Source organism: Berghia stephanieae, chromosome 4 (assembly GCF_034508935.2).
Source record: "Berghia stephanieae isolate SIO BIC M18660-M18661 chromosome 4, UCSD_Bste_1.3, whole genome shotgun sequence".
Taxonomy (NCBI): domain Eukaryota; kingdom Metazoa; phylum Mollusca; class Gastropoda; order Nudibranchia; family Aeolidiidae; genus Berghia; species Berghia stephanieae.
The window spans coordinates 66,789,128-66,815,451 of record NC_088363.1 but is presented as its reverse complement, the minus strand read 5'-3'; the positions used below and the strand labels follow the sequence as shown (position 1 = coordinate 66,815,451).

The window sequence follows — 26,324 nt, the reverse complement described above, 5'->3', positions numbered from 1 at the left end:
GGTGATATTACAATTTTTGTTAACATTAACAGCCAGGTACTCATTTTAAACCCGATGCGGTGAGAGAATGTGAGTAAAGAGCCTTTTCCAAAAGGCTACGCTTATTTGTACTACCACTGCAAATAACGCCAGAGCTTATTTGTACTCTTACTAAAAATAGAATTTGCGTAATTACTAAAAATATAACATTTTATACGGATAGAACTGCAATATACAATGAATTATCTGGAAGTCAAAAAGTGACCACTTCATCTCATCACATCTATTATTACAAGTTGATTTTGACGTACTTTGGTAATTCTTCACTCTTTTCAAGTCACAGAATACTCAGTTTACAAGGTAAGCATACGAAATGCACATTTTAATTCATTTCTTATTTTTATAACTAAACATGCTTTGGGGTTGTGTGTTTGTTGATTGTGCATCAGCTGACGACACATTTGTCGCTACCGCGAATTTTAACTTTATTACTTTATTTTGTGAAAAATAACAATGACAGGGCTTAAAAAAAATTAAAATACTAATCCCCCCCCCCCCCAAATATTTTAAATCAGCCTTCCATGTCAGGCGATTAAAACCAGGTATTTCAATGTTCGATCCCCAGTCAAAAGGTTGCTAATTTTATCAAGATCAAGAGGTTTCGAGTACTCACGACATTCCAGGCTCAGGGTCCTTTAAAAAAATACTTTTCATTCAGTTATTGTTATTATCTTTATTATGGCCGACACAGCTTGCATCGTCCATACTTTTTCAAAACTTTTTTTTGGGGGGGGGGGGGGGGGCTGTTTTTTTATATCGGAAAATTGGGTTTTGTATGTTATGTTCATGGAGAGAGAGAGAGAGAGAGAGAGAGAGAGAGAGAGAGAGAGAGAGAGAGAGAGAGAGAGAGAGAGAGAGAGAGAGAGAGAGAGAGAGAGTAATATTTTATAATGATAAGATATCTGTATTGGTAGTATTATTAGTAGTTTTGAAATGCCTATGATGATGACAATGTGAGATAATTATATTAGTGTGATTATTTTTATTATATTTAAAAAAATTACGTACGGCTATGTCGTAGTGGTATGACACTCGCTTTTGGACCGGAAGGTCCTGGGCTCGAGCCTCGCTCGGCGCATAGTTGAGCCCTTGGAAAAGGTACTTTGCTCACTTTCTCTCACCGGACTCAGTTGGTAAAATGTGTACTTGGCCGTTAACTGCGTTGTCTCTGTCCGAAGAAATTGTAATATCGCCTAACAGACGTTATGTCCCGTTCAACATGCGAAGTGTTGCTGTTATAAACTTTAGCATTGGCATGTATGTGCCTATTTTGCTGTAGTGAATTAAATTTAATTTTTTGTTTTCATCGACAGCTAACATGAAAGAACACTGTTGACGTTACTGGTGTCCTGACAATCCATAAAGATGCTGGCTCAAGGGCTATTCTGGCAAGGTGTGTTGAGGCAAACCTTTGCCTGTGGCAAAACTCATCAATCAGCAAACCATCATCTGGGCCAGCAGACCAGAGTGTCTGCATGCACTTTTTGACAATGGTTAGTAATGTTTTCAAATCTCCATTGCGCCTTTACATTTTTTATTGGTGATCAATAAAATAAATGCTCATTTTTCTAAATGAAAATGGCAAAGCATCATTTGAATTGAATTACTACTGAATGTATTAACTTAACGACAGACTATAGTTTGTTGCCAAGAGTTTTGTTCTATGGATGTAAAACCAATGAAATTTCAAGTGTGTTGGTGTGAATAATGATCATTTTTTAAAAATTGCTATGTCTTTGACAAATGCATTTTATGACAATAATGCCATTTTCAAAAATTGCTAATGAAATGTGTCTCTTTTTTATTTCAATTTTTCCATCCAGAGCAGGATCAACCCTCTTTGTGGAACTACAAAAAAAGTGGTGGCAAACAAGTAGTGTTGACTTTTTCTGTATTGAGGCGAAAGAGATTTTTATTCCAAGGGTTTGGGAAAGCAAATTGCTTTTTATTCAGAGCTAGTGCACTATTTAACTGTTTTATTGTCTAAAATAGAATTGATTTTGCAGTTCAACTTGACTAGACATCTAATTTTATACGACTTGTTTCTCAAGTAGAATAAAAAAAATGAAAAATGAGGATAGCGTGCCATATCATATTTTGAAAAATCATTTAATATATCTAGAAATCATCTGTATAACCTATTGTATACAGTAAATAATTAGGTTTTGTGATTATAATGATGAATTCATAAGGTATGACATCATATTTGACCACAAAATTATTTTATCTCTGGGCGTAAAAAAATCAATTTTACAGCATTTTTTTTTATCTAAGGGGTATGGGTTAGTGAACCGATTATAATTTTTTTAGACTTAGATCAATCTACAAAATTTTCGTTTTCTTGTCCTATTACGGTCATATTTTGAAAGTTTGATGGATCATTTCTTTTAGTTGTCTGCAAAATCAGCCTTTTAACTTTATGTCAAATTATAGAAAAAGCTTGCGCTTTCTCAAATGTCTGTTTTATGGCATTTGTCTGATTTTCTAGCAATCCTACCTCAATCATTTTCCTTTAAATTATCTTCAAATTTATTCAGAATCTTTTCTCTATGATGTGTTTTACATCATGATGTGCAGGTGGTTGGATGGGAGCATCACCCTTGAATCATATACCTATGATGTTCGCATGGGTGTACGATCCGATAGTGATGTCGTTTCTTCTTCTCTTTACTAGCCTATCCTGCTTCTTTGGTTTGTGATTGTATTTTTGACAGGGGATATTTTTTTTCCTGTAAATCCTCTGCCTGTTTGTTCTTGGTTATTTATAATTTAGCTTATGATATCTTTAGGTTATGATTTTGATTGACATTTGTACTATTTTTGTTAGATTGCTTGTTTTTTGTTTCAGCGGTCTCTCATATAACCTCAATTGTGTTGGAAGAGACCTAAAGCAACAAACAAACAAAAAAAAAACATCATGATGTAAGTGTTTGGGGTAAATTAAAATTTAGCAATTTTATAAATTTTAAAATTCATTTGTTCCTGTCGATCCGCGCTAAATTTTCAGTTGAAATCAAATAAAAATTCTAAAAAATTATTCCAAGAGTTTTCATGATATAGCTATTTATGAAAGAAACATTGTGTTTAAATTTGAAAGAAATTTATATGCTAGTTTTTGGTGCATCTATGTTAAAAATTTTAGGGTTTTACGTCTAATTTTAGCTTAGTTGCCCCTTAAAAAAGTTTTTTTTTTTAAATTCAGTTATTTTTGGTGTTTAGCATCAAATTATACATTACATTATTCGTTCATGAGATATAATTAAAGAATTTTAGAACTATAAAGCATATTTGACCACTAAAGTAATTTTTTGGTGAATAACAGCAGATATTAAATTAATTCGCAATTTTTTTTCTTAGAGGTATGGGTTAGCGAATCGTTTATAATTTTTTTCAGAATTTGATCAATTTATAAAATATTACTGTTTTCTTGTTCCATATTGGTTATACTTGATGAATGTTGGCCTTTGTCTGCATAATTAGCTTTATTATCAAATTAAAGACAAATTTTTCATTTTCTCAAAATTTCATTGTGCGTCATTCTCTGATTTTCTAACATTCACATCTGGATTGTTTCCCATCAGATTGTCTTCAAATTTGGTCAGAATTTTTCTTATGATGTGTTTTGCATCATGATGGTTGGGTTTTGGGCTAAACAAAAATTTAGCAGTTTTATGAATTTTTAAATCAATTTTTGTTTCCTGTCATGTCAGTCACACCAAATTTTCACTAAGAAATCGAAAAACAATTCTGAAAAATTTATTTTCAAGACTATTGCTAAACCTATCCATCTTGTTGTAAGAAACATTTTGTGTAAATTTGAAAGAGATCTGTTCGTTGTTTTTTTCTGCATCACTGTAAGAATTTTTGGGGTCTAATTTGAGCTTATATTGTCCCCCCTGGTGGTAGGGATTTGGTGGCTAATAGTATTAGCGCTGGTTTTAGGGACTCAGTAATAGCCATGTGGTAGGGACTCGGCGAGTAAAAGTGCTGGTGATAGGGATTCAACGAGTAAAAGCGCTGGTGGTAGGGACTCAGTGAGTAAAAGCGCTGGTCGTAGGGACTCGATGAGTAAAAGCTCTATGACTCGCTGAGTAATAGCGCTGGTGGTAGGGACTCGGTGAGTAATAACGCTGGTCGTAGGTGCTCAGTGAGTAAAAGCTCTATGACTCTGTAATAGCGCTGGTGGTAGGGACTCGTGAGTAAAAGCGCTGGTGGAAGGGCTCAGTGAGTAATAGCGCTGGTCGTAGGGACTCAGTGAGTAAAAGCTCTATGACTCAGTGAGTAAAAGCGCTGGTGGTAGGGACACGGTGAGTTATAGCGCTGGTGGTAAGGACTCGGTGAGTTATAGCGCTGGTGGTAAGGACTCGGTGAGTAAAAGCGCTGGTGGTAGGGACTCGAAGAGTAAAAGCGCTGGGTAGGGACTCGGTGAGTTATAGCGCTGGTGGTAGGGACTCGAAGAGTAAAAGCGTTGGGTAGGGACTCGGTGAGTTATAGCGCTGGTGGTAGGGACTCGGTGAGTAAAAGCTCTATGACTCAATGAGTAAAAGCGCTGGTGGTAGGGACTTGGTGAGTTATAGCGCTGTGGTAGGGACTCGGTGAGTAAAAGCTCTATGACTCGAGTAAAAGCGCTGGTGGTAGGGACTCGGTGAGTAAAAGCGCTGGTGGTAGGGACTCGGTGAGTTATAGCACTGGTGGTAGGGACTCGGTGAGTAAAAGCTCTATGACTCAGTGAGTAAAAGCGCTGGTGGTAGGGACTCGGTGAGTAAAAGCTCTATGACTCAATGAGTAAAAGCGCTGCTGGTAGGGACTGTTGTTTGTTTTGTTTTTGAGGGTTTTACGGCGCTTGCAACACATCAAGGTCATATCAGCGCCAGTAAAAAGGAAGAAATGGGATAGTAAAAAGTTATAGAATTCAATTAAAGCACCCAAGAAAAGGTAAGACAAAGGGGAATTTGTTCAAATGGGAAACAGATGTATATACCAAGAGCACACCATCAAAGTACTTAGTTTAAGATCATCTAAAAGTCTCATCCAGACACAAGCACAGGTCCCGACTAAGAGTAGGTACCACAAAGTGATTTTTCAAATGCAGTATAGCTCTTTTTGCGTTACACAGTCAGATAGAATACAGCAAAACTAGAACTTCAGTCTTTAAATCATCAAAATCGGACAAAAATTTTAAAAGTTATGAATTTTTAAATTTATTTTTGGACTCCAACAATAAGCGACAATTTTCAAACAGCATAAAAGACAATGTTCACAACAAGATTGCAAAAAATATATGGGAATGAACTAATAACTGTAAACATATTCTTATTCTATACAACTTTTTCTATCCATATACATAATTTCAAAGGTATACAGTGAAAGGTAAAAATTTTATACCCATGTCAATTCGAGAGAAATTAGTTCGGACTTAGTCATTTTTTACGAGAAATCAGCATCTCCTATCAAATACTGGAAGTTCGCAATGCTACTGTGCAATGAAATTCACTCGTAAACTGGTGAAACTTCTCGGACTTGTTCAATGTGTACTGAAATTTGATCTTATTTTTTTTTACTGTGATTGTTTAATAAAAAAGTATTGAAATGCAGTGGCGAAGTTGGCGAAAAGCTCCATTTCGCAGAATGTCCACAAAAATACGACAAATATCGAATAATTGACCATAACTTTGAAACCAATGCTCAGAATACCTTGAAACTTGCTATGTCTATGTATTTTCATGCACTGAATTCAAATCTGATGCTTACAAGTACATAAAAACACATATTGGGATAAAATTTTACATTTTGAGGGTAAAAGTAAAATTAACGCGAACACGCCACAGATGAATCACGAGCATCTAATAACACAGCGTAAAAATCTTCTCAGTTCATGGAACGGAATGAAACTTTGCTTGCATATACAATACGATGCTCTGATATCAAATACCAAGCTCAATTACAAATAAAGCTCATATAATGACTTGACTTGACTTAGATGCCTTTCGCGTCTCGACCGAAAGATCGGGTCGCCTTGGCTGTTTCCAGTATTTCCTGTGTGAGGTGTCTCCAATATTGCCGGTCCTCTGCTAGGGTTCTCAGATTTTCAAGGTCCCCTGCCGTTATGAGACTAATGCTTTGTCCAAGTGTTGTGAGGTTTTTGTTTAGGATCACAGGGAGTGTTGTGATCGGTCTTCCTCTGAAAAGGTTCCCGTGTTTTTGGAAGTATCCCGACATGGCTTGGTTAGCTGGTATGTTTTTGTCCCTGTGTAGTATGTGACCGCTAGAGCATCATATCCAGTATCTCCTGTAATAAGAAGCAAAATACCTATGAAAAAATATTCAAGGTGACTTATGGTATGAAATGTTTATAAATAAATTGAAAGAATCCCATCTGTATCGAAGCAAAACAATTCGTTGACAACAAACCGGAAGTCGCCTGTCGATTTCGTTGACTTGACTAGGCATACCCGGTTGAAAGGATAATAACGTTACTAAGGTGATAAAATAAGAAAGATTGTCATTTTTCAGTTTTAAAACGATACCTTACTCTAATAAAAAAAGTTGGTTAGGTCAACCAAGGCCTAATAACCTATCGAGAACAGCGTAAAGTAGCGAATCGAGGACAACAAAGTTAGGCTGTTCCATAGCTGTGCTTACTCCCACTGGCAAAAAAGGAAAATGGAACGTAATATTTGATATAATTAATCTTGGTAATTAAACTGCATTTAATTTTATTAACAAAACACTTACTTAGCACAGACATTGGGTCAGTATCCTTTTTGAGAGTCTTTTTTTCACAGTCCGTTGAGTCGGACCGCAGGTCACGACCAGCCGGTAGATCTGCATCGAGTTCAACGATTGGAATGGCAGCCATAGTTCAGAAGTCAGGAGAACGGTATAATATAGGGTGTCGTTGCGTTCAAATCGCTGTCGCTGTGATTTTGCTTTTAACTTTTAATAAATATGTTTTTGTTGATGAAAAATTTGTCTTTCTGATAGTGTAACACAAGCCAAGGCTTATATTCGGCGTCGGGTGAAAAATTAGAGCTTTCGCTTTCACAACGATATTTCGACGGCTTCGCGGATATAAACCTTAGCTTGTGTTACATGTTTGTAAAGCTTAATTCCCGCTCTTTTCAGTGGTGAAAACCGTAAGTCTCTACGACACACACAGCTAAAGCGCGACCCGTTTGTTTACAACCACTGCAATCCGGTGCGTGGTTCACCCGCCGATATCGTAACGAAAAAGTTAGAAAATTAAGCTGTTCATTCTAGTAATTGCCGAAAAACAATACAGCGTAACAAAACAACATTTACAAATTATTAAAGAGTGAACTTTGAAGTTTATACAGATATAAATTTTCTTTTTCTTTTATTAATATCTTTATAACAACGATTTGTTGAAAAAGCCCAACTTACTACACTTCGACGGGCTTACGATAGATTTTCAACCGATTCATTGCGTGACTTTGCGGTACCTACTAAGAGGAATACACTCAAATGTTAACAAATCAAATATAATATGTAAATAAAACATAATACAGTACATAACAGAGAGATGATTTCCAATGAAAAAAATATCATCTCCCAAAACTAACTATACATTCGACTGCTTCCCTCTCAGCCAGGACCAGGACAAAACCAAGTAATCTCATTCCAAGACAAAGACAGAAAGCATGTTGGAAAACAGATATAAGGGGATAGAAGACACAGTATGAACCCCCCTGCCCACTATGGGAGGTCAGGAACCCCGCCCAGGTGGTAGGGACTGGGTGAGTAATAGCGCTGGTGGTAGGGACTCAGTGAGTAAAAGCGCTGGTAGGAATTCAGTGGTGTCACTGATTTTATGACATTAGAATATAAAGAGATTTACAACTACAATCGGACTAATGATTTTACAAAAGGTCCCCACAAAAGTATATCTTTAAATTATTAAACAAGTCTGTTGATTAAATTAAATTATAATTTTATTTTAAAAGATCAAGAAAATGTCAAAATAAAAATGAAAGTTTTGACAACCAAAATGTACCTATTCCGTAACATATAAAGACACACAAACAAATCTTGTCTTCTTGCTCCTCTGTAATCTTGACACAGCATTGCTCTGATGTGTATCATGAACACTACTTCACTCTATACCGATCACGACCCAACAAGTATTGAGAACAACCATGCTTCTCAAATTTGTTTTACATACAGGACTTTGCACTATCCTTTTGAATCTGGATAGAGACTTGACCGACTCAATTGTTAACGGGCACCTTTTTACTATCACCCCTCTTTTATTGGGATGTGATATTACGACATAATGTCCCTTTTTATTTCGTCACTGACCGACCACCTTTGAAATTTTGATATTCTACAACACAGTGTTTGGTCTCCTGTGTTATATTTGTTTTATTCTGTACCGACCTGTATAACACAGTTTCGGCCTTCTCTGTGTTATATTTTTATTGGGACATATAGGAACAGATTTGCCTTCTCTGTACTATGAATTGGTCACCCGTTCACGGACTGACACAGTACAGTAGCCTGCACTATGCCTTGCTATCTTCCGGCCCCAAACGTACTTCACACAATCAACCCTGCATTATGTGAAGGATAGCTAGTGACGCTTGGCGACTGAGAGACGTTGTCATTACAAGATAGCATAGCAACAGGTTTGAAAAATACCAACTTGTGGTTGCCTAAAGCTAATATCCCATTGAGACTTAAGCTCGTTCTACAGTAACGTGACAGCCCCCACCCACGTTAAAAATTTACTTTTTTGGTGGTTTATTACATGAAAATAAATTTTACGAATGGACAATGAGTAAAGGTATTAAGGGAATTCTGTATGAAATTTCCTGTGTAGAGTCACATTTGAAAAATTTCGCAGTCTAACTGTCTCTGTTGTGTCAAGGGCATCTTTATGGTCGCATGTCTCTGTTATCTGGAGTCCCTGTCTGGTCAGTCTGTGCGTCCATAACGTCTGTGGTCTCTCTGTCTGGTCAGTTTGTGTGTCCATAACGTCTGCGGTCTCTGTCTGGTCAGTCTGTGTGTCCATAACTTCTGTGGTCTCTGTCTGGGCAGAGTGTGTATTTATAATGTCTGTGGTCTCTGGTCAGTACGTGCATTTACAATGTCTGGTGTCTCTGAAAAGTCAGAAAGAGGGTTAGAATGGGGATTTGTCTGTATTAAGTCAGTCATGTCGACAATGTCAAAGTCTTTATCTTCAGAGACAAGAGTCAAAAATTGTTCCAACTGGGAGATTCTTTGCAGAAACTGATGTTCTACCATAACTTGAAACAAGCTATTGATCCTGTTTGTCACTGAAGATACAATTCGATACAGTCCTTCCTGTGTATTTGTCACACGTCATACTGGTACAATGTCAGTTTCAGGTTGGTCATGGATTTCCAGTCTTTCGCCCGCCATGACCCTCATCATCTATCCACATAATATTCACAAGTGGATACAAATATCGATTTACTTTGTATGTTACATCCATAACAAACACATCACAAAAAACACTCAAATCACGCCTCATTCTTCCCGTTACTTAAAACAAATACTCAAAACCACCATCCTCATTCACACTGAACTTTGTTACACCTCCTTCCTCCTCTATCTCTCTCAGTAATTCCTGTACCGTCTCACCGTCCGTCCTGTCAATATCAGTCTTGAACAATCTCCGCTGCAAATCTTCGACATCTTTAGGCAATACATTTTATCCTTGGCTTGATTGAATGTATTGCCTAAGTTGGGTTGTGGACACCTTTGTTTTAGCCATAGCCTTCACTGTCTCATTCACGAGGGGCAGGCGATTCTCCGGATAAAGTGAGGATGGCTAAATGTAAAAAGAAAAAAGATTAAAAGTACAAAATTGTATGCAATAGCATTCAATTCAGACCTGCCAGCTAACAAAACAAAAAAAAGCATTTTATTTTTTATTGACAATTTAAAGACAAAAATCTGCATATAAACCCATAATGCACGAGTTGTGTTTGTCACTCTAAAATACTTGAATGAACTAAAATGCAACAGGCGCTCATCAAATTCAAGGGTTAAATGAATGACTGCAGAATTCCCAAAAAATGTCGCTTCATTGTCTTTGTAACATTTTCATGGCATACAAAAACGCAATAGAGTGGTCACCATTTATAATTAGTCCTCAGAAATCAAGCACTTATAACTGCACCGGACTCATTGTCAAACTCAAATTTTATTTTAAAAAGTCTATGGACAACCATCAAATCTTAAAATTCCTTATCTGGAACAAAAAATAAACAAAGACAAAAAAATAAAGACCAAAAAAAAATACCACCACCTAGATCTGCTTATATTGTCTTACAGGACTTAATAGCGCTTACAACAATATAAAAAGGATGATGATATGGTGACTGATTCAATAGGGAACAGTAGATTTCACGAGCACCTCAAAGATGTACCAATTTTGACATTACCTCAAAGTCTCACCGAGACACAAGCAAAGGATCCTGCTAAAACATTTACATAATGCAATAATATTCAAAACCTATAACTATAACAGTACATAACAGAGAGATGATTTACAGTATAAAAAATCATCTCAAGAAGAAAGGTACTGTATTTGACTGTCTGCATCCCAACTAAAGACCCCCGCAAGAACCAGGAAAAAAATGAGCAATCTTAATCCATAACAAAGACAGGGAGCAACATGGAACTATATATTACACTCAATAGTGGGAGGGGGGAGGGACAATTAAGTACTGAAAATATAAAGTAACAAGAAAAGAAAAAATAATACATATTTATAAAAAAAATTGAGTCTAATTGCGACTAAAATAGAATTTGCGATTAATTGCTGTCAAGTGTAAAATTTTCGGCAGCGAAAAACTGTAGGGACAAAATGTCGATGGAAAATAAGTATAAAATGAATGAGTCTTACCAATTTATCGCATGGGTGATTAGCCCCTGTAACCCTCAGAAGCCAGTATTAATTTCAGAGTCCTGCATGGTAAGAAAAACTTTTTATTACAAAATAATAAAATTATCCACAACATAGTATGATAAAATATTAATAGCGTTGTCACTTGCATAACTCAATTGTGAAGGATTTCAACATGCAGATTATAGAGCAATTGAAAATAAATGTCTTACAGGACTTAATAGCGCTTACAACAATATAAAAAGGATGATGATATGGTGACTGATTCAATAGGGAACAGTAGATTTCACGAGCACCTCAAAGATGTACCAATTTTGACATTACCTCAAAGTCTCACCGAGACACAAGCAAAGGATCCTGCTAAAACATTTACATAATGCAATAATATTCAAAACCTATAACTATAACAGTACATAACAGAGAGATGATTTACAGTATAAAAAAATCATCTCAAGAAGAAAGGTACTGTATTTGACTGTCTGCATCCCAACTAAAGACCCCCGCAAGAACCAGGAAAAAAATGAGCAATCTTAATCCATAACAAAGACAGGGAGCAACATGGAACTATATATTACACTCAATAGTGGGAGGGGGGAGGGACAATTAAGTACTGAAAATATAAAGTAACAAGAAAAGAAAAAATAATACATATTTATAAAAAAAATTGAGTCTAATTGCGACTAAAATAGAATTTGCGATTAATTGCTGTCAAGTGTAAAATTTTCGGCAGCGAAAAAACTGTAGGGACAAAATGTCGATGGAAAATAAGTATAAAATGAATGAGTCTTACCAATTTATCGCATGGGTGATTAGTCCCTGTAACCCTCAGAAGCCAGTATTAATTTCAGAGTCCTGCATGGTAAGAAAAACTTTTTATTACAAAATAATAAAATTATCCACAACATAGTATGATAAAATATTAATAGCGTTGTCACTTGCATAACTCAATTGTGAAGGATTTCAACATGCAGATTATAGAGCAATTGAAAATAAATCTTAATAAGACATTCAATAATAATACTAATCCAGCGCAATCAGATTTTTTGAACAAATCAAGTCTTTCACTTTTTAAAACTGTTCTGGTAATAGTTGAACTATTGTCTTGCTGCATTACATCGTGCAGCCCGCCCACTGAAGATAGGCACACATTGCCTCTTCCTCTGGATGTTTTAAAATTCAGAATCAGTTTGATTGCTTTATTAAAATTGTCTTGGCAATCAAGATAGAAAAGCTGATGGTGATAATTTACTTCCGAGTTATTCTGAAATATTATAACCTTGTGCATATAATATTTTCATTTTTTTAAAAATATGTAAAAGTAAAAAAACACCTCCTGCCCCCGTCCAAAAACAACCTCCTACCTCTGGTTAGGGCGAACTCCTTTGCTTGAAGTCAATTGCTTTTTGCCCTGCTTGCATTCATAGACACAAAAGTCATAAATTAGCCAACTTTCCTCAGGGTGATATGATGGAAGCTGAAAAACACGGAATAATATAAAAGATCATAACATAAATACCTAAATATTAAGTTTAAAAATTGCAATATTTTCTCCAACTGAGACAAAGGTGTTGCAGTTCAGTACGTTAGAAGAATAAGAAAGTAAGTCGAGAGTTTTCTCGAAGAACTTAAATTTGTGACGTGGTACTCAAATCAGGGACTAGGTCAAAAGCTGAATGGAATGGCACAAATGGAAAGCCAAAGGCATGTTGTTTTCAATATTTAAAGTCAATAAAAATTCAAATTCTGTGCATTCTAATATTAGGCAAATAACTACAGACCACACTAAATTGAATTGTATTAAGTAAAAGGATCTTGTCACATTCAATCAAGCTGTCTAAAAATTACTTCATTATAAATTGAAGTTCAGATCGCATGTTTGAAGCCGTATTAGGAAAATTCATGTATCTGTGTATAAGCCAAGTTTCATCAAAATCACAGTGGCAACGAGTGTCTAATATTTGCCACCAGATACACTCGTAAAATTTGAGTGTAGGCCTATTTAGCAAAATCATATATTAGGAATGGTTTATACTACATCATAAAGTAGCGCATGCCCGTCATCATCCTGCATCTTTTTTATATATATATATATATAAATATTAAAAAAAGAATTGAGCTTTCATAAGCCGCAATATCCACCAAACATGCTCAAAGCACTTTACTAAGGATCCATGACTAGCAGCAACACGTAACAAGTAGAACGTTAGGCGATGTTTTTCATCTGACAGACAACGCTCTTAGCGGATAGGAAATCATACACATGAGTACAGTGAGAGAATGTGAGTCCTTGACGAGGCTCGACCCCAGGACCTTCCAATCCGGAAGTGAGTGCCACACAGCCGCATATATCTTGGCTGTTCTTGAGAATTTGCCAAACACCTACAAACTAATTAGTAAAAAGAGGGGAGATGGGCAGAAATAGACAGACAGATACACACTCAGAGAGAGAGAGAGAGAGAGAATAATATCAGTTGCCTGTGGTGTCAGTCCGTTTAGGAGTGAGGTGGCGGAAGAAGTAGTCTAGCACTAGTACTTGGGTAGTAGTAGTAAGTAGTAAATAGGGGAGGTCTTCTGCACGTTCCTTGAGCTAAGGAAAGTATTCCTTCAACTAACCTTAAAATAAAAAATAAAACCTTGTACATTTCCAACACTTGGACCTGCACTATGACCTATAACTAAAACTAACAGACAAAAAAAAACCCCGCTAAGACTCCTCTCCAGTACCTTTCAATATTTCAAATTGAATTATAATGGCTGCGGAAAATTAAAACAATGGTCATATAAGGAAATTTACAAATCAATCAAGTTGTTCTACAGGTTTTAAAATGAAAATATGAAGTAACAAGATATCACTCTAATATAGTGACACCTAACTAACACTAGACATCACACCAGCAGCAATGCTGAGCGGAGTAATTTTACTTTTTTCACTAGCAACCAAGTTGCCACATTGGATTTTCTTTCTTTACTTTTTTTTTTTAGTGTTCTGCTAATGTGCAATCTACATTTAAAATAAAAAGTGGCATCTTTCATTTCTTCTAATTCTTAACAGACACGATTATGTCCACTTCACATCTCAACAACAGGGACAATTTTTTTCACTTCTTGAGGCAGTTTTTTCTTCTTTTAAATTTCATTTTTTTTAAAGCTTCTTTATTGATTTGTTTATAAGTTCTATTGTTCTTCTTTTTATTATAATTTCATTGTCAATATCATTTTCATCAGCATACTTTTACAGTACTTTTACCATGTTATTCTTACGCTCTTACAATTACAGTACAGCAGAGCGATACCTAACGCAGACCTTTAAATGCTACTAAATTTGAAAAATTAAAATAAAACGTTTGACAAAAGATCCACAGTTCAAAAGCTAAAACAACTATAAAGTGAAACTACCTCGAGGCTCGAGGAACATCGGGGGTAAGGTCTCCCGCCCATACTGGGCACTGTGGGACTGGAAGTCTAGAGAGCTGCGCCGGTGGAACCCGTAATTTAGTTTCTTAAACGGTTCCTATCATTCAGGAGAGGCGTAGTACCTATCTAGTTGTAGTTATTAGTAGAAGAAGAAGAAGAAGAAGGAGCATGTTCAGGTTCAAGTTCAACCCTCTTAGTAGGCACTTGCAAGAATTTTTCAAAATAGTGGCTATGGGTATTAATTTAGCGTAGAAAAATAAAGGGGAGTGAAACATTAATTAGAGTGAAAAATTATCGCTCTGTCTCAACTGGTTAAAAAGTTATGACCGTTTATGTGGTGGAAAATCTCTATTCTAGCTTAAATAGGAAAAAATGTGACCAAAGCACAGCATCCCAATGGATAATCACGTATAATTCAGAAACAGCTTCAGATACAACTTTGAAATTTTTACATGTGGTAAATCAACATCTCTGTAATACATTGCAAACAGAAAATGAATTATTTATTGAGAAAGAAAAGTATAGTTTAGAGCTGAGACAGCTGAAATCAAGGAAAAATAGATCACGACATAGAGTATCATACAAATGAATGACCTATTGGAATTTTGGAAAAGTCAATAATAAAATATTTATTCACATGAAGATAGACCAAATACACCACTGAATCGGCGTCATTTAGTTGTTCACTTTGAACTTTTCAAAATGAAAATAGACCTCATAAAAGCAAAGATATGAACTGACAAATGTTTGAGGTGGTGTACTCTTCTTAGTTGATAGAGTTAGAGTGAGAATGACGAGAAATGAGTTGCCACTTAATTAAGGAAAAAAATTGTCGTATCTAGTTTACTTACCTTCTTTGTTGACTTTTTAATAAAAAGTACATTATTCTCATTTTCGAATGTTTTCAAATTGGAGAAAAGATGAGAATGTCTCGTTTACCGAGAGGGCCATTTTTTTTTGCTTCACATTTCTCAAAGAAAGACCGCGAAAAGTGGAGGCTGGTCGGCTGGTCCTTGAAAGCTCACAAATGCAACTTTAAACGCATAAGAGTGCTGGGAGTAGGTAGCTACAAAGAGGTAAAGGAGCGGTGGTTTGCAACTTTAAACACATAAGAGTTCTGGGAGTACAAATAGTGAAAAGCGGTAGTTTTCGCTATTTGTAGTGGTAGTACAAATAACCACTTCGTTTCCAAAATCTAAACTATGGCAAAGTGAGGCTCAAACTCAGGACTTTCCGATCTAAGTGAGTGTCATACACAAGACAACATGGCAGCACAAGTAATATTTGTCCTATTGCTGCATGCATTCTGCCTTTTCACTAGACAAAAAAAAAAAAAAGAAAGAAAGAGAATCATCGGTTGCAATCTTTTTTAAAATTTCATTTATTAAAATTTATTTTATTCATGACATACAAAAAGGCAACAAAAATTATTTGTTAGGCAAACTTCGTTCATAATATTGAATTTCTTATCAACCAGCACTCTTTTTCACATTCAATCAGGCCATACAATATCAGACATCTAGGCTCTCATCAAATATTACATAACATTAATCTTTCAGAGTAAGACAATCCTTATTATCCCAGTTGCAGCAGTTTTAGGCCTAGCTCACGCTAAGTGCCGGAAGGAAGATGGACAAACATCAAAATCGATTGCTAAACACACAATATAAACAATTACCTACTTCAGTAGGGAACTTGAGGCCTTTTAAAAATTAAAAACATGAATGGTGAATGGATCAAAATTTGAATTTGTTCATTCCATTTCAAAATATTAATTTACACCCTAAATTTTCAAAGAGTTGCAAGGATAACAATGCACCCTATTACTAAGAAGTTTGTTCATTCTGCGTAACAACCAACTGATTTGAAGACGAGAGCCTCTGTATACATCTATTTTGAATTGTTTTTGGTGAAACTGTGTTTATAATTACAGTGCAGCAGGAAAATCTCGAATATATGTAAATTCCCCATTTAATCCCTCTATTTTCATTGTACTGGGATCACGAAGATATATCGAACAAAATGGACCTTAACTTTCGCATTTGTTGATAAAAGGATTTTGCCTTATGTTTGTATTGAACAGAAACGAGAACTGCCATTGTTCTCAATGTGGCCTTAAATGTATTAGTTATAGTTAAAGTATTAGCATGTGTGTGTGTTGAGTATGAGCGTGTGTGGGGAAGGGGTGTGAAGCATGTTTGACCAGTGTCTGATACGACGTCTCACTAATGTGTACCAGTAACGGTTGGGGCAATAATGACCTAAGGCTATATTACTGTTATTGTATTAAAATCAAAGAAGCAATTAGGGGAGAAGCAGATGGGGTGAAAACTTACTGTTAAATTATCTCTCAATTACCAAGTAATATCTATAAACATCATATGAAGTTGGAAGGTTGGCTGAGAAAAAAATGACGGAAAAAAAAAAGAAAACCTTTTTTTTTAAAAATTAGAATAAGTAATGAATTCAGAACAAATAAACAAAAACAAAAAATAAAATAAGTAAAGGGTACAAAGCTAAAAGGTATAAAAATATTAAAACCTATTTGCTCCATCCCCTTCCCTTTCGATCATCTTTTCATCCAAGGCCCACTTTTCACATTTGGCGCCAGTGTGTCTAGACTAACGTCATGGCCATGGGAGTGTCGCCAAAAATCATGCAGCTGAGCAGAGGTGTCAAAAAATGACACAAGACATAACTGATTTTTCAGCTGAATTACCACTTAGCCGAAAATGTTTGACACAGCAAAAACAGCTGAAAATTTCTGAAAAAATCCTAAAGTCCCACATGATATGCCACATTTCGGACCAATAGGTCCAAGGTTTGAGTCCCACTCTCAGAAGTCCATGGAAAAGGCTCTTTACCCGCATTATCTCACTGTACTCAGGTGTAAAATGAGTACCTGGCCGTTAACAGTGTGTTTTGGTAATATTGCCTTGTCAGCGTCATCCTCGTCCTACATGTTAAGTGCTATATAAATGCTAAACTTGCTCAACCACAACTCAAATCCACTAAAATTATCAAGTGATATCCAAAACAATTGCCATTTAATCAAAATTAAGTTCAATAGAACAGAATATTTGAATTTTAATCCACATCCAAAACTCCCTACAGGCCTCAGCAAGTAGTTTTTCAGGCAATGACAGAACTACACAGAAGGGATATAAAAACCCCCATTAACCATGTAATACTGTATGGTGGCCTCTTACAAGATAGTGGTACTCAGTTCAGGGTTCCATTCTACCACAACAAACTTTCATGATTACATCACATTTTAAACTCCATTCTATTTTCAGCAACCTATAACAATTATTGTCCAGTTTATCACAACATACACAAAACCAACACTCCGACGTTTCATCAAATGTACAATTTTTACACCCACACACACACGCACACACCATGGGAAATGAGTAAAAAGTATAAAAAAATGCAAATGTACACTATGATACAGAGCTTTGGATTTTAATGAATATTGATTTATTTCTAACGCCATCACAAAATAAATTGTGTGATAAAGATTTACACGACCCATCCATAAGTGGGGCGATAACTTAAAATTAAAACTAAAACCATAAGGACAAATCATAAAATAATGTCCAAAAATGGAATATGATAAAATAACGGCCACTTCACCCTACATCCAATCTTTTTAAATGAGGTCATTTGATAATCAACTCCAATACAACATGTACTCCTTATCGTTGATTGTAGGACAGAAAAGAGGAATGCATGTAACGGGGAATCTGTGAAGAAACTCAGTGCTTTTCATGAATGGTCATTACCCCTCCCCCTTCATCCATCTCTTTTCCATCATAAAAGGGGTATAAGTTAGAAGGAAAGAGAACTTGACATGTGAAAGGTTATTGTTTGTTTTTGTGTCAATAGTTTCCTGTCACATGTGGTTCTTTAGATAGATGGATAGATAGATATATAAAGTGAGTGTGTATAAGAAGAAATAAGGAGTAAAAGTTGATAATTTGATTGGATAATGATTATCCCTTCCAGCACACAAACACAAAATGTGAGAATGATAGATAAGTGAAATAGCAAGAAAAGAGAAAAAATGAAGTAAGTTGTGATATATAGCAAATTGTACAATAGGATCTTTTCATTCTATTTGAGTTATCCTGCTATCTCTCTTCAATCTTTAAGTTTTGGGAGATGAATTCAATTAAACACTGAAAGGAGATTCGGATCTAATTTAAAAAAAATAAAAATCATGCTTGTACATTGAAATTAGAATAATAAAAGATCATTGAAGACGAGGAATACATGTTGCAAGATGTTAAATAACAATGAATTAAAACAATTATAATGTACCCAGTAATCCTAAAAAATAAATAAATGATTGTAACACCCCATGAAATAAATCATTTAGCAGCACTTTAGGGACAATAAAACTGCAACTGAATTGTAAGACAATAGGAATCTATTTTTGTTTTTTAAAAGAGGGAAAGTACAAGGCTAATGAAACAAACCTTTTGAAAATCAAACATTCATGCAAACAATTATTTCCCATCTTGCATTTGAGAAAAAAAAAAAGTGAATAATTCTAAGTTCTAGTGGCCCAGTCACCTAGTCATATGGAAAAGAGTGCCATCAAATTCAGTTATCACATTATTTCTAATATTTGAGTGAAAATTGACACAAACATCCCAGAGGATGTTAAAATTCGGCTTCTACCCCCCTCCATTTGAACAATCACCGCACATTATTTGGGAATAGTGTGTAAATAGTATATTAACCATTCCAATACCTAGATCAATTCATTTTTCAAAGTGACTTACAAAAAAAAAAGGTGTAAAATCAAACTAATATGTGACTTTCAACAAGTGATAAAATTGTAGCAATCAATAAAAAAGCCTCGAACTATTTCACATTAACTGAATGTTTGTTTTTTTGTTTTGTTTTTAAGGGTTTTACAGCGCTTGCAAACATATTGAGCTCATATCAGTGCCAGTAAAAAGGAAAAAAATGGGACCGTACAAAGTTATAGAATTACAATTAAATACCCAAGAAAAGGTAAGACAAAGGGGAATTGGTTCAAATAGGATTCCAAGAGCACACTATCTAAGTACTTAGTTTGAGATCACCTAAAAGTCTCACCCAGACACAAGCACAGGTCCCCACTAAGAGGAATACACTCAAATGTTTACAAATCATTTTTTTTTTTCATAACATGTAAACAAAACATAATACAGTGCATAACAAGAGGGATGATTTACAAGACAAAAAATATTTCTCAAAACTCTAACTATACATTAGACTGTCTCCCTCCCAGTTAGTAGTTAGGGTGTCCAGCCTGGACAAAACCAAGTAATCTCATTCCAAGACAAAGGACAGAAAGCATGTTGGAAAACAGATATAGGGGGATAGAAGACAGAGTAAGTGCTTTCCTGCCCACTATGGACTAAATAAAGGTAAATTTTAGGGGAATAAATAAAAACAACAAATCAAACAATAATCATTCTGATGAAAAGTCGAAAGAATTGCCTTATTTCTTACATATGCAAATTGGTGAGCAGTTTTTCCTATTGGCTTTCCATGAGAATAATTCAATTTCAACTTAATTTAAAATATCTTCAATTGAACATTCTTTCTTTTTAAAGAAAAGTTTATGTTTCTGATTTTATTTTTGGGAGTATTTGGTCATATAAGTGCCAGAAATTTTTAAAAGTAAAATGATTATAGATCTCACGTTTAGCGTCAGAGAATGAGCAAGAAAGAGAAGACTAGTTCAAACATAGCAGAAATAGATCTCAAGGACAGTTAAATAGCATTTTTTCTGAGACATAGAATCACCGCAAAAAGAGTTGTATTTCATATTGTTACAAAACTAACATAAAAATATGAAAAAAATGAATTACACTTTAAAAAACCTCTCTCAAAAACATAAACATATAATTGACTATTTCCCTTTCAGAAAATTATTCTAGTCAAGGCCTTAGCAAAACCAATATATGGTGTCACTCCAGTAAATAAACAAGGAGCCATATGAAGGACTAGAAACTAACTAGATCAAACATAAATATCTGCATAAATAATTTGGATGCATTGCATCGTAAGGGAAAAAAAACAAAACAAAACAGCTAATTTGTTAATAAATAAGGTTATATGCTTCGACGAGGCTCTTACAGATAGGGAGGAAAGGTAAAGCAAATTTATGAGGAATAAAAGGTTTTAAAGAAAGATAAATCAGAAAAAATTGGGACAAATTCACCACTAGCAGTAGACACATGGTTTTCTTTAGTGTATGATTAATGGTTTCTTTCAACAAAACAATTACATTATTGTCTGTAACATAGCTATTCTGATATTTTTACTATAACATTTCTCAAACACCATTACTACCTTTCATCACAATCACACACTGCATAAAGTTCTTGTTATGAGGCAAGGTGGCAGATGCCTTCTTCTTCTTCAGTACTTATACAACAACTGTCTTTGTTGCCATTTACTAAAATTTGTCCTGGTTGACTCTCACCATTTGTGGGTGTTGAATGGAGTGAGAAGGCAGTGGCATGAGGAAACAATTCATGGCATCTTTCCTGGTATTCTCGGGCTTGCTGCTCACATTTACCGATGTCACCTCGACCCAAGCAATCCAAAACCTCGATGCAGTTCTGAAAATAAAAAGAATATAAATACAATTCATTTTACATTGACCCCCCCCCCCCCCCCTCCCCCCAAACAAATGCAGAAAAAAAGTGGAAGAAAAACAAAGATTACTTAACAAATTACTTGTGGATCATACTTGGGAGATTCCCAAAGTCTCATGCCGAAACAAAAAGAGGTCACTCTTGATGGTTTTCAACATAGAATATGTCCTACAGAACTTTTAAAAAAATCAAATCAAATAAAATAAATTTTTTAAAAAATGCCCATTTCTCACCAGCTGTATCTTGAGAATGGTCACATACATTCAAAGTACAGGCAAATGGTCTAGGAGAAAGATTCTAAATTTGACAATATTACCTCTTCCACCCCCCCTCCCCCTCCCAAAAAAAAACAAAAAAAAACAAAGAAACTTGCCAATAAACGAATCTGAATAGACTTTATTTTGCTTGGTGCCTGTCTTGTTACAAACATCCAAGGAAAACTGAGCATGATCAATGGCCAGCTCAGTGACAGTGATCATGGAATATTCTGGTCTTGACATATGAACTTGGGTAAGGCATTTTACGCACATTCACTCTACTCGACTCGGGTATGAATGAGTACCTAGTTGCAAGTCATGACAGATATTGTAAGAGTGCTAGCACAGAAAGGATTCCTAACAGGCGACTGGTACTATATGAAATGGAAATATTGTTCCATATGGCCTGCTGAGGGAATATATGTAACACATTAAATATCATTGAGCATGGTTGATCCCAGGAAATGGGCTATGTAAATATTAATATTTTATAATGAGATATGCACTTACTGGGATTGTCAACTCAGTAATGTGTTGATCTAAGCATGTAGCAAGTTTAATGGCTTCATCTTGTTGACCAGGATTCAACTTGAACATAACTCGAGCACCTGAAAAAGTTAACAGCAAAAAGACAATATAGGCAAAGACATTAAATAATAATTATTTAAACCATTACTGTTTACTTGATGAATCAGTTAATTAAAACAATAAAAAGTCAAATATTCATTTTCAAGGAGAAAAAAAAAAAAGAGATGGAAGGAAATGAAATATTAATTACAAACAAAAATGTGGTTTTGGGCTCAATTTATAGTGACTTACCTGCCAGTCGATGAAGAAGTGATTCTGAGTGTTGCTCTAGAAATTGCTGGTTGAGTTGTTGGGCAGTTTTCCCTTGGTAAATGTCAACAATTTCCTTATCTATCACAGTTTTTACAGATTCATTCAAATCTTTTTGCTCTTCCACTTGAAAAAAAGTAAAAAAAGAAGAAAGAACACATTAAGTACCACCAAAAAAACCCAATCAAATCAATGAAATAAAATAACTTCTTTATCTCAATACCGGAAACAAAAATGAAAAACCTTCGACCCAATTGACAAATTATGATGAAATTTATTTTTTTTTAAAAAAAGGGGGTGAAAATGTGAGAAAGTACTTAATGGTGTAAAGGAACACTGCAGTACATCTGATCTGATATTCTCTCTAAAAAAAACAAATAATCCAAACTAATCTACATTCAACTCACCATATTGCAAGAAATGGATTAGGCATAAATGGAATTGAGGATGTGATCTATCAGCAACAAAGCCTCTCTTGATGGATTGTAACATTAACAGTAATTTGCCTGGGAAAACAAAATACATTTTACAATAAGTTTTCTCCAATTATTCATTAAATCTCATAGAACACGAGTATAAACTCAACCATAAGAATTCAGTATTAAATGTTTGTTTTTAAGGGTTTTAAGGCGCTTACAACACATTTAGGTTATATCACCGCCAGTAAAAAGGGAGAATAAGATAGTAAAAAGGGTAAAACAAACCACAGCAAAACTTAGGATCTAAGAGCAACGATATGCATATTGTCTGAGACTATGTATAAGTCACACCTGCACAGGGTGCAACAAGCAGGAATACTCAATTGGGTATAAAATGGCTATCAATAGAAGGAAATGAAATTGATGTCATTCAGCTCTTTGTTATTGTTTTTAGCCAGCCATTTTTACGAGTACTTCTCACTAAATTCTATCAAACTGTAAAAATTCAAGGTGACACAAAGTTTTGTGCGTTGGTACGCTATACCCAGCTGGTGGATGTGAGTTTTTTTTTGGCGAAACGTATAGCATCAATAGGTAAATAATAAACTTCAGATGAATCATGAGTGAGGACTGATGTAGAATCCACCTGCACAAGATGCTAACTGGCTAACACTGCCCTGAAAGAAATTCCACCAATCACAATACGCTTAGTAACTATATGGTTTATTTCTTTTTATGTTTATGACATTTGTAACACTTCGGTTATTTCAGACCAGCAAAAAGGAAGCAAATGGAATAGTAAAAAAAAAACATCTATAGATTTATAATCTCAAACACAGCACAGGATCCAACGAAGAGGAATACGCCGTTTTGTTTTGTTTTTGAGGGATTTATGGCACTTGTGACGCATTTAGGTCATTTCAGCGCCAGTAATATTGAAGAAAGTGGGGTAGTCAAAAAAGTTATAAATTTACATTTGAAAGCACAGGAGAAAAAGTAAGACAAATGTCTGGATAAAATCAAGTAATATCATTCCAAGCCAGAGGCAGAAAGCAACCTGGAAAAGGAATACAGATATAAGGGGACAAATGACACAGCATCAGTTACCTCCTCATCCACCAAGGAACTACGTATATGGTTTCAAATATATTCAATTAAAATTTTTTATGATGATTATGATAAATGAGACAAATCAATATCAATGAACAGAAACTTGAATATGTACAACAACAAAAAAATGATGTTCGGCAAAAACAAAATAAGAATGACCTCTTCAAAGTGTTATAACTAAACTCTTGCAATTCTAATTTCTGCTACTGCAGTCAACTCTACTACCATGACGAGAAAAAAATAAAAATAAAAAGGAGAGAGAGAGAGAGGGAGAGAGAGAGAGAGAGAGAGAGAGAGAGAGAGAGAGAGAGAGAGAGAGAGAGAGAGAGAGAGAGAGAGAGAGAGAGAGAGAGAGAGAGAGAGAGAGAGAGAGAAAGACAGAAAAACAAATTGGATTTAAAAGAGAAATGAAAATGGATAAAGATTTGCTTTAAATACCTTTTCTAAAATAAATTTTGTATGCATACACGTGGGTCAGGACATTTGAGGAAGATAAAAGTTGAAGTGGCTTCAGAAATTGAAGAGCTTGTTCCATGGCATCTTCTGGCTGTTGGTTAGTTTTGTCATGTAAAAAAAGAAAAAGTAAATAAAACATCAATTTAGGAGACCAAATTTCCTAACCAATCAGTAATCGAGACCTGCCAACTGTGTATTACAGATATCATATAGATTATTCAGTGCTGAGATCATAACAACTCCACAAAATGCGACGAAATACAATGTTTTTACAACCTGTCCTATATTCAGCCAAAGCAAGAAAAATTTTTATGTCCTTTTCTAATAACAACTGCCAAATTATATAAGCACGTTATCAAGGCAAATCCTGAAATAAATCTGGAAAAAATAAACTTTCCAATGGTTTAGAAAACCAGATCTATTGTTCAGTTTTAGATCACCCCTTTGCGTCGAAACCAGACTATTCAGCTGTTGAGTTTTGAGTTATTACATAGAATGTCAATGCTCTTTTACAAACTATTATTAACCTAAGAGGTTGTGTCAAAAGGTCATTTTTAAAACATTCCGATACAAAAAGACAACGAGTTAAATGATGATAGCTTAGTGTCAAGAGAATAGCTCTAATTTTAGAAGCAGATCCTCAGACCTCATTTTTCCACAGCTTCACAAAATATCTTTATTTTGAGATCGTTTTGTGTCCACTGTTACAAATATGACCTTTTCGCACAACCTTATATGCATGAAAAATAATCCATACACGTGCAAGCTTGTCTGGTATAAGTTCTTCTTCTTTTGGCCCATCCAAATCTCCATCTTGGGCCTTATTTTTGTGGTCTCTCTTCTCTTGTTCTGCCTTTTGTTTTTCTCTCTCTTGCTCAGCCTTTTTCTCTGCTTTTCTTTGCTTCCTCTTCATCTTTTTGAGTTCCTCTGGAGTCATGTTTTCTGTGCAATGAAAAGTAAAAAAGATATATCTCAATATCACCATTAAGAAAAAGTGAAAAGAGAAACAATGTGGACAATAGGTACTGTATAAAGGTACTATATATAACCCTATCATTCTTATGAAAATGGGAGCATTTTTCATTATTAAACAATACAAACCAACAAGTAAATTATATCAAATATAATTCCATCAACTAATGTCGAGAAAAAAAATGAATGCACTTTTGAAAGAACAAATTTTCTAGTCTCTACAACTGATTTTTAAATATATATGTCTAAAAATCTTTTCAAATTCAAATAGTCGAAGAGGTATGTTTCATTTTCATTCATTCATTTACCTTTTTCTTTATATAGACTTAGACTTGTGTAAAAGTTTTAAAATCTATTTTAAACCCTTGACATGCATATAAATAAAGAATTAATATTAGATTAATCTTTATAAACTTTTCGTCAAAAGCTAACTTAACAGAAATTTTATCAAGGAAATTCATTTATTTATTCCACATGTGCTTTTATATGAAATTGTATACATGTGCCAATAAACAAACATTTGAATTGGTTAGAAAAAGCGACGTGGTTAAGGCACTGCACTGTGACATGGAAGTCCCAGGTTTGAGCCCCAGTTTAGGAACTTTCGTTTTTTTCCTTGGGCAAGATTATTAACCCCCAATTTGCTCACTTTGGACAAAATGAATGATTCCTGTTGACATCAGAAATCTTGTTTGATGAATTATCTATATTCATCCGTGGAATGCATAGGCGATGGTATCTTATGATGCCGCGGTGGAAGGGCATAATTTATTTTGGTTTTTGTTTCTGGAATGCGAGGAGAAACACCCTTGCCTGAATAGGGAAAATCTCAATACACCCAATCAAAGCTTTATTTCATTTTATGAGAGCATTTTTGATTATATACCATTTAAAATAGATTAGTAAACACATAAAATATATATATCTAATCTAAAATTAGAATTTGACAAAAAATAAAATCTGAATAAAAATGCTTTAGAATTCATGTTGTGCACAATAAGTTGACCATATATCCATTCCTAAGTAAAAATGCAAAAATATTTATCTTCTCCAATTTTGGTAAAAAAATAAATCAATTGAATCTTGAAGAATTTTTTTTTTTTAAATCTGTATGCAGCGATTGTGTGAATAAGTGACGTCACATTAGACTTTAAGATGAATGTAGAGGAAGCAAACCTGCCAGAGGAACGAAAAAATCAAAATGCCCTGATTTTACATACAAAGTTTCAGTTTAAAATTTGACACATACTGAAATAAGAAGGAT

At 34.8% G+C, this 26,324-nt stretch overlaps 1 protein-coding gene and 2 long non-coding RNA genes across 4 annotated transcripts in view; 1 reads left to right on the top strand and 2 right to left on the bottom strand.

Moving 5' to 3' along the window:
* Positions 1-71: 71 nt before the first annotated feature.
* LOC144971069 (uncharacterized) lies at positions 72-3,564 on the top strand. 2 transcript variants are annotated; one of them, XR_013645065.1, is made up of 3 exons: positions 72-339; positions 1,353-1,532; positions 1,863-3,564. It is a non-coding gene; the product is annotated as an uncharacterized LOC144971069 (long non-coding RNA). The 2 variants fall into 2 exon arrangements; XR_013645064.1 differs by lacking the exon at positions 72-339 and having other exon boundaries at positions 782-1,532.
* Positions 3,565-7,973: 4,409 nt separating this feature from the next.
* On the bottom strand, positions 7,974-15,603 carry LOC144971068 (uncharacterized). Its single transcript, XR_013645063.1, has 4 exons — positions 15,199-15,603; positions 12,295-12,407; positions 10,934-10,995; positions 7,974-9,853 (listed from the first exon to the last, which is right to left on the bottom strand). It is a non-coding gene; the product is annotated as an uncharacterized LOC144971068 (long non-coding RNA).
* Positions 15,604-15,712: 109 nt separating this feature from the next.
* Positions 15,713-26,324, bottom strand: part of LOC144971066 (N-alpha-acetyltransferase 15, NatA auxiliary subunit-like) — a 37,727-nt gene continuing 27,115 nt past the window's right edge. Inside the window, exons 17-22 of the mRNA XM_078911409.1 lie at positions 24,846-25,030; positions 24,071-24,179; positions 22,511-22,609; positions 22,086-22,229; positions 21,777-21,874; positions 15,713-20,973 (exon numbers count right to left, since the gene is read on the bottom strand). Coding sequence (XP_078767535.1) covers positions 20,737-20,973; positions 21,777-21,874; positions 22,086-22,229; positions 22,511-22,609; positions 24,071-24,179; positions 24,846-25,030 — 872 coding nt within the window. The 3' untranslated portion in view covers positions 15,713-20,736. The remainder of the gene's footprint in view (positions 20,974-21,776; positions 21,875-22,085; positions 22,230-22,510; positions 22,610-24,070; positions 24,180-24,845; positions 25,031-26,324) is intronic.